Source organism: Cebus imitator, unplaced genomic scaffold (assembly GCF_001604975.1).
Source record: "Cebus imitator isolate Cc_AM_T3 unplaced genomic scaffold, Cebus_imitator-1.0 Scaffold417, whole genome shotgun sequence".
Taxonomy (NCBI): domain Eukaryota; kingdom Metazoa; phylum Chordata; class Mammalia; order Primates; family Cebidae; genus Cebus; species Cebus imitator.
Window position 1 is genome coordinate 390000 of NW_016107732.1, and position 9138 is coordinate 399137.

Genomic DNA, 9138 nt, shown 5'->3' on the forward strand with positions numbered 1-9138 from the left:
TGTAATGTTCCCATTACCTCTTCCTTGTGTTATTTCTCTCCATTTCCCACACCTCTCCTCTCCTTGTAAACACCCCAACTACAGCGCCACCTTTCTTGCCACTCTGGTGAAGGTCGGCAGTGGCTCCCTGTTTACAAATCATAAGTTCTTGTCTTTTCGGGGCTATGGACAGGACTTAAAACTGTTATCGTCCACTCTTTTCTCCAAACGTACTCTTTGGTTCTGTAAGGTTATGCCCCTGGTTTTCTCCCCTGCACCCCCTCACTCCTTTTCCCCATTCATGTTGGTGCATCCACGTGTATGTTGAAATTTCTTTCTTTTTTTTTTTTTTTTTTTGAGACAGAGTCTTGCTCCATTGCCCAGACTAGAGTGCAATGGCATGATCTCGGCTCATTACCTCCTCCACCTCCCAGGTTCAAGAGATTTTCCCACCTCAGCCTCCTGAGTAGCTGGGATTACAGGCACCTGCCATAATGCCTGGTGCCTGTAATTTTTGTATTTTTGTAGAGACAGGGTTTCACCATGTTGGCCAGACTGGTCTTTAACTTCTGACCTCAGGTGATCTGCCTGCCTTGGCCTCCCAAAGTGCTGGGCTTACAGGCATGAGCCACCGCGCTGGTGTTGAAATTTCTAAAGCTTTGTCTCAGGTCTCTTTTTCCTCTCACTGGCCTCTCCCCATGCCTCATCTGCACTCTTGGGGTCAGCCACCTACTTTACTGTAAAAACCCTAAACCTTATTTCCCCAGCCCTCATTTCACACAAGTCTTGCTGCTCTTCTCCTTTCGCCCCATGCTTCCCTTTCCTTTTCCCACCTGAGATGGAGCTTCCACCACTTGCTCTGCCCACTTAGCCAATATGTATCCTTCATTTTGTCCCAGAGAGCACACCGTCACAGAAGCCCACTAGAGCACCCAGCTAGGTCATAGCCATTCTTTCATGACTCTCTATTTGTTTGGTTATTGAATAATGACTGTCTCCCCAACTCAATTTCCAGCTTCAAGAGAGCACAGACCTTGATCTAGAGTTTCTCCAAATTATTTGTTCCATGTGCATAGTTTCTAGTCAATAGTATATATTCAATATTTGTTAGGTGAATGAGCCCTAATCATTTTTGACATTTTAGGTTATGTGACATTCTCTCCACAGTACCTCTTCAGGCTCGATGAGTTGCCTGAAAGTCAAACGAAACTCAGAAAAGAAAGTCACAAAACTCAGAAAAGCTGTTCATTCCCTCCGGTCCGCTCCCATCACCGCCTCTCTGCACGCTCTGCCTCCTTCCTTCTCGGGTGTCACCCCTAGATCTCGCTTTCAGTGACCAGCCCCTGCCGCGGGGCTCCACTTCCGCCCCAGTCCTGACACGGGGACCTGAGCGGAAGTTCCCATTTCTGTCCTTTCTGTTGGGCGTGCTTACGATGACGTCAGGAATTTCAGCCAATGGGAGCCAAACAGGAAGTGCCGCTCTGCGCGTGAGGTGCCAGGTATAAAAGACGGCCGCGCAGCCACAGCCGCTCACGACGCCGCAGACTCCGGAGCCTGCTCGCGTTGGGGTGCTGTGAGGCCGCAGACCCCGGAGCCTGCTCAGGTCGGGGCGCCGTGAGGCCGCAGACCCCGGAGCCTGTTCGCGTCGGGGCCTCCGTGAGGCCGCAGACCCCGGAGCCTGTTCACGTCGGGGCCTCGGTGAGGCCGCTGGACGAGCGGGCTTGGAAGCGCCTCGGCGGGAAAGGGACCCCCAACCCCTTTCGGGACCCTGTGAACGGGGACAGCCATCCAGAGAGCTCAGGAAGGCGTCCGCGCCCTCACCTCTAGTCCCCATGAGCTCCCAGGGAGCTGGGGTCCCGCCCGGCACAGCTCAGCCTTTAGGCCAAGCGGGTGAGAGCCGGGGCCGGAGAACGGACGCGGAGCAGGCCCGGGGTGGGTGCGCAGAAGGCACATCTGCTGACATCTCACCTCCCTCTCCTCCTCCACAACCCCCTCCGTTCCTCCCTCACTGTTCCCTTCCCTGTCCCTTCTTCCCATTCCCATTCTTCTCTCACCGCTCTCTCTCTCTTCCCATCCCCTCCCTTTCCTTTCTCTCTGCCTCCTCTTCACCTCCCGCTCCCCTCTCCCTCCCCCTCTCCTACTCTCTCTCTTCTGCCTCCCTGTCTTCCCCTCCCCTCTTTCTCTCCTCCTCTTCCCCTCATCTCTCCCTCCCCTACTCTTTCCCTCTACTGCTCTTCTTCCTCTTCCTCCCTTCCACTCTTTATCTCCCCCTCTGCTTCTCACCTCCGTCTCTCCCCCTCCTCCTGTACTGTTCTCCTCCCTTCTCTTTCTCTCCCCTTTTCCTTCCCTCTCCCTCCTCTCTTTCAGTGACTGCAGCAAGCCAAACAGCCCAGCAGCCCAGTAACCCAACCATGTGAGCGCCTTGGGTTTGGTATCTGGAAAAGGAAGGGAGGTGGGATGCGGGGATGAAGGACAGGTGTGTGGCGTGCTAGCTCCTGGGACCCAGCACTACTGTCCTGAGGAACGTAGGGTAAGGATACAGTGAAAGAGGGAGGGGAGCATTGGGGTCCCTGACTTTCCCTCCACCTACCCTACCTCCCAAGCTGAGGCTCTTTTCTTCCTCTCCTGTCAGGCGGCGCCTCACAATCGATGACTTTGAAATCGGGCGTCCCCTGGGCAAGGGGAAATTTGGCAATGTGTACCTGGCTCGGCTCAAGGAAAGCCATTTCATCGTGGCCCTGAAGGTTCTTTTCAAGTCGCAGATAGAGAAGGAAGGACTGGAGCACCAGCTGCGCCGGGAAATTGAGATCCAGGCGCATCTACAGTAAGGACAGTCTCTGCTTCCCCTTTCATCTTTGACGTCTGAGCCCCGAATTTTCCCCAAATTCTAACTCCAAGTAAACCCTTCACTTCTACCTTCAAGACTTTTTTCTGCAGTTTGTTCCATTTACACTACCTAGAGCTCCCACCCTGGGGCAGACACCCGAATCCTGGTTCCTGTCCTGTTCTCCCCTCACTTGCTCCCAGGTAGGGCTGTTGTGATTCTCGGCCCAGCATAATTTGCCGTTTGTGTGACCAAGCAGTGACAGTGGCATCACGTGATAGACCTCAGGGAGAAATCTGACTCTTCCCACATTAATCCTTCAGACACCCCAATATTCTACGCCTGTATAACTACTTCCATGATGCGCGCCGGGTGTTCCTGATTTTGGAATATGCTCCGAGGGGTGAGCTCTACAAGGAGCTGCAAAAAAGCGAGAAATTAGATGAACAGCGCACAGCCACGGTGAGATGTGGGACTGAGGCTCTGGGGTGTAATTTATTGTGGGCTGGCTGTTATGAGTGTCCAGATTGCCTTTTTTTTTTTTTTTTTTTTGAGATGGAGTTGCTCTGTTGCCCAGGCCGTGGTGCAGTGGTGGGATTGCAGCTCACTGCAACCTTCGTGATTCTCCTGCCTCAGTTTCCTGAGTAACTGGGACTACACGCACAGCCCACCACATCCTGCTAATTTTTGTATTTTTAGTAGAGACGGGATTCACTGTGCTGGCCAGGATGTTTTTGAGCTCCTGACCTTGTGAGCCTCCTGCCTTGGCCTCCCAAAGTGCTGGGATTACAGGCCTGAGCCACTGTGCCTGGCCCAGATTGCCTTTTTTAAAGTTTACTTCTGAATTTTACTGTGTAAATTTAATATAATGATACATGTTCTACAGACACTTGGATACCCTAATTAACCCCAGTGTATCTCCAGTACTGTGTATAGGTTTGGATTCTTTGGTTGTAAGCAACAGAATCTAACTCCACTGCCTTATGTAAAGAAACGTATTGAAAGACTCTGAAGGAGTTCACTGAATAAATGGGTAGAACTGGCTTAGAGATAGGTACAAAGAGATTTCTAGAGGGTTCCAGAAAGGGAACCACTGTAATGATTTTCCCAGCAGCAGTGGTTCATTTAGCTTGTTCTGTCAGGAGGGATGGTCTTCCATCTTTCCTCCTGCTTCTGTTTCATTTCTTCTGGCCTCAAGTCCTGTGAGAGATCATCTGAATGGCTCAGTGTCAGTTCTGTGTCTGGCTACTTGCTGTACTAGGACAGTAGGGAGGATCTGTGTCCATTTTACCATCCATCCCATAAGACCACATTAAAAAGGAGAGGAAATCCACCCCCCATGCCCCATACACCAGTAACTAGTAAAATTTAAAAAGGAGGAAATGGAGTTGATGGGTTGTATCATTCCACTGCAATCGTACAGTTCATGATGAGTGTTCCACCCCAGTTGGAAATTGTGGCAGGCTTCACTTCCAGGTTGCCCTTTCTTTGCACCCACAGATAATAGAGGAGTTGGCAGATGCCCTGACCTACTGCCATGAGAAGAAAGTGATTCACAGAGATATTAAGCCAGAGAACCTACTGCTGGGGTTCAGGGGTGAGGTGAAGATTGCAGATTTTGGCTGGTCTGTGCACACCCCCTCCCTGAGGTAGGTCAGGTGGTGGTTGCGGGCCGGGGGTGGGGGGGAGTGAGCTCTGAGTAACAGTTAAGAATAATCCAATGTATTGTATTTCCCATGTCCTCATGCAAAACCTAAATACAAACATGGGGTTTGTATTTTCTTTTTCTTTTTTTTTTTTTTTTTTTTTTTTTTTTTTTTTTTTTTTGAGATGGAGTCTGGCTCTTTCACCCAGGCTGGAGTGCAGTGGCACGGTCTTAGCCTCCCAGGTTAAAGCAGTTCTCCTGCCTCAGCCTCCCAAGTAGCTGGGATTATGGGCCTGTGCCACCACACCAAGGTAATTTTTGTATTTTTAGTAGAGATGGGTTTTGTTAGCCAGGCTGGTCTTGAACTCCTAACCTCAGGGGATCCACACACCTCAGCCTCCCAAAGTGCTGGGATTACAGGCATGAGCCACCACCATGCCTGGTTGGCATACTGCCTTTTTATTCTCTTTTTTTAGATGGAGTTTTGCTCTTGTTTCCCAGGCTGGAGTGCCATGATGCAATCTCAGCTCACTGCAACCTCTACCTTCTGGGTTCAAGCAATTCTCCTACCTCAGCCTTCCAAGTAGCTGGGATTACAGGCAGGCGCCACCACACCCGGCTAATTTTGTATTTTTAGTAAAGACAGTGTTTCACCATGGTGGTCAGGCTGGTCTCGAACTCCTGACCTCAGGTGATCCGCCTACCTTGGCCTCCCAAAGTGCTGGGATTATAGGCATGAGCCACTGCACCTGGTCAACACTGCCTTTTTTAAACACATATACTTAGTATGTATTTGTAGATTTAAATAATGTGGTCCAGTCAGACCTTTTATTTTTATTTTCTGATCTTTATTAATGTATAACTATACCAGTAGGTTTGCATGTAAATGAAGTCATTGCTCTGTAATTCCAGGAGTCTATTTTTCTGTGTGACTAATTTTCATACAGAAATTTTCTTACCATAGTTTACTTGGTTCTTGTTGATAAACCATCAGTTTGTTCTAGACCTTTCTTAACGCTGAGAATATTCTTGTGAAAACATTCTGGAGCATGAGCTAAATCACTGTATGAATAATCCAAAATAGGGTTTTATCAATAGTAGGTCCCAGTACTTACCTTCTGCAAACCTTGATCTGTATTAAAAATTTATCTCTCAGAACTCCTGTGCTTGGGAGAGACTTTCCAGGATGTCCTAGGGTCTCTACATCTCAGTGAAAGCTGGGGAAGGATTTCCCTCATCCTGGGCCTCTGCTTAATACTCCCTTTTCTGCCTTCCTCCAGGAGAAAGACAATGTGTGGGACACTAGACTACTTGCCCCCAGAAATGATTGAGGGGAGAACATATGATGAAAAGGTGGATTTGTGGTGCATTGGAGTGCTTTGCTATGAGCTGCTGGTTGGATATCCACCTTTTGAGAGCACCTCCCACAGTGAGACTTACAGACGCATCCTCAAGGTGGGACAGTCACCTTTGGGCATTCATGGGGGAGTTGGCCAGTGATGCCTGCTGGGCTGTGGGAACTGGGGCACACACACAGGTTGTCTGCTATGGTCCAGAACAGTGTCTTAAAAAGACTCAAAGAAGGGGGAGAACATTGACCAAAGAAACTAACCAGACTTCTCTTTCTTTTTTCCTGGCCTCATCAGGTGGATGTGAGGTTTCCACTATCAATGCCTGTAGGGGCCCAGGACTTGATTTCCAAGCTTCTCAGATACCAGCCCTTGGAGCGACTGCCCCTGGCTCAGATCCTGAAGCATGCCTGGGTTCAGGCCCATTCCCGAAGGGTGCTGCCTCCCTGTGCTCAGATGGCTTCTTGAGCCCTGTCTGCTTCTGTTGATGTTTGCTCAGGGAGATCTAGCTCTGCCACCTCATTTGTCTTTTTTTTTTTTTTTTTCCTCTTTTACGATGTAAGATGCTAGTTAATAAAAGCTGAATCATTGTGTACCAGCTCCTCATAGTTATAGGAATTAGTATGTGACTGGGTAGAATCTTTATTTTTTGTGGGAAGCCTTTCCCATGAGAACTGCCCAAGGTTGTTCTCCCTGCTGCCCCCACCTTCCACCCTGGAGATCATGACTTGAAAACTCTTGCCTACTTTCAGGTTGGGCGCGGTGGCTCACATCTGTAATTCCAGCACTTTGGAAGCCCGGGGCAGGTAGAACACTTGAGGTCAGGAGTTCAAGACCAGCCTGGCCAACATGGTAAAACCCTGTCTCTACTAAAAATACAAAAATTAGCTGGGCATCGTGGCAGGTGCCTATAACCGTAGCTACTCAGGAGGCTGAGGCATGAGAATCGCTTGAACCCAAGAGGCAGAGGCTATGGTGAGCTGAGACTGTGCCATTGCACTCCAGCCTGGGAGATAGAATGAGACACTGTCTCAAAAAAACAACAACAAAAAACCTCTTGCCTACTTTCTACAGATAAATGCCCTCAGGGTATATAACATGCTACCTATCACAGTGACTCCTTGATCCAACTTACATTTCTCCATGTTTTCAGGAGTATGCCATTTGTAAAACAGGATTGTCATCAACCCAAAAGTCCACTCTCTTTTTATGGACATCATTATGCTGCTGTTTTATAAATACAATGTTTCTCTGCATTGATAATGAAGTGCTCTATAACAACAACAAATACAATGTTTCACTGCATATCAATGCAACCCAAATGAATACACTAGCACCTCTGTGTTGTCATACTCTGATTATATTAGAATAAGTCATCCCTCATAATAAATATAACATCACTTTTGAAATTATCGCATGCTGCAATTTGGGGAGTGGCCTTCCAACCTTCTGTAACCTTCTGTGTCAGTTTTATGTGCCAGCTGTTCCCTGTACCCATTATAAACTGTACCACAGTAAGCATCTAGACCCCTCAGCTGTAAGCCCAAATGTGTTTTTTGATCAATGCAGTCAGTTACACCAGCATTTCTTCTGACTTTAGTTGTTAAGCACTTTATATGGAGTTTGCCTTGTTAATGTTACTCCTATCACTATGTTCCACACAAGCTCCTCATTGTGAAATGTCCAGCAGTTGCAGGAATGATTTCTGTTAAGACCAGACCCACTACTTAAGTATAAATAATTCAGCCACTTCACTCAGGTGAACAGCTCCCATTATTGCAGACCTGTAAGTTAAATACTCCAAGACATTGGTTCATGGTTTTTAAGCCACACATTCAGTATTTATGTGTCTTTTTGGTTGGTTGGTTCTTTCTTTTACCTGCATGAGGAGACACAGTGCTTACTTCTCTCTATGCTTTGCTTCATCCTATCAGTTTTCCTGAGTTAACATTTCAAAAACGGCAATTTCTAATAAATTAACCAGTTCACTGGGCAATTTTTGGCAAGTTAGGACAAAAATCACTAGGGCCTCAGCACTGACCACCAGATGATATATGTTTAAACAATGAAAACTCTGACATACTCTACACGAGGGATTTAAAAGTGTCTCCAGGCCAGGTGTGGTGGTTCATACTTGTAATCCCAGCACTGTGGGAGGCTGAGGCAGGCAGATCATTTGAGGTCAGGAGTTCGAGACCAGCCTGACCAATATGGTGAAAACCCATCTCGACTAAAAAATACAAAAGTTAACTGGGCATGGTAGCTTGTGCCTGTAGTCCCAGCTACTCATGAGACTGGGGCACGAGAATCACTTGAACCTGGGAGGCAGAGGTTGCAGTGAGCTGAGATTGCACCACTGCACTCCAGCTTGTGTGACAGAGTGAAACTTTGTCTCAAAAAAAATGTCTCCGGTATTTACATACCTGTCCTCACCTGGACTGATTCCAGACATTCTGGTCTCCTGTGATGGAATATAAACATACTAACTTTAATATCTGTTATGCATCCAAAGCCAAAATTAATTTGATCCTAAAGGGAGAATTATGACTTTCCTCTGAATTGGGCAAAATAGTATTGTCAATGATGAATAACAGTGTTAACAGCTTGTATGCTAATTAAGCCACATTTCTCAATAATCTCATTTTATAAATAACACCTTCTAGTAAATTCATTCCATCTCCATTTCCACTTAATTAACATCCTATCATGATACTTTCTCTGCACTTAAATCTCTGGAGGGCATTTTCTGCACACACTTTCCATTTTCATAACCGTTATGTCACGTGTACTGCATCCCATGCTGCACAAGCGTTCAAAGACCTAAGAGGGAATGGTGGGGGATAAAGAAAAACACAGACACAAACACAAAGAAAGCTGGGCCAGGCAGTCTGGGAGAGTGAGGATGTCAGTCTGTCCGCCACGACCTGTTTCAGTGTACTTTATTTGTTCACAAAGCACATAGCAGAGGGAGGGTGCAGTTACTTAGAACAGCCTGTGGTTATTATTCTCATACTTCAGTTCACATACTTCAGCTAACAACTATCTTGCAGCAAGGTCAGTGAAAGATGGTATCTCTCCAGGCCTGTCTGCTCTACCCCTAGTTATACACATCCTCCTATTATGGTTTCACTTCTCTGGAGTTCACCCAAAGTTTACAACAGCTGTGCTTCTGATCCCCCCAGAGGGAGTGGGCTACTCTGGCTAGCTACATATATGTATTGTCAAATCATTGAAAGCTGGATTTTATTGTCTAACCTTCATTGTCATGAGAAGAAAAAAAAGTCACCAATGGAGACTACTAAGGTTTTGTATAATTTTTTTTTTTTTTTTTTTTTTTTTTT

The 9138-nt window shown here is 47.1% G+C and overlaps 1 protein-coding gene across 1 annotated transcript; it reads left to right on the forward strand.

Moving 5' to 3' along the window:
- Positions 1 to 1642: 1642 nt before the first annotated feature.
- AURKC (aurora kinase C) lies at positions 1643 to 6397 on the forward strand. The gene is made up of 7 exons (XM_017509577.2): positions 1643 to 1869; positions 2347 to 2392; positions 2612 to 2803; positions 3127 to 3265; positions 4304 to 4452; positions 5729 to 5903; positions 6095 to 6397. Exons 1-7 carry the CDS (start codon positions 1812 to 1814, stop codon positions 6263 to 6265), a joined length of 930 nt encoding a protein of 309 aa, XP_017365066.1. The 5' UTR covers positions 1643 to 1811; the 3' UTR covers positions 6266 to 6397.
- The last annotated feature ends 2741 nt before the right edge of the window (positions 6398 to 9138 follow it).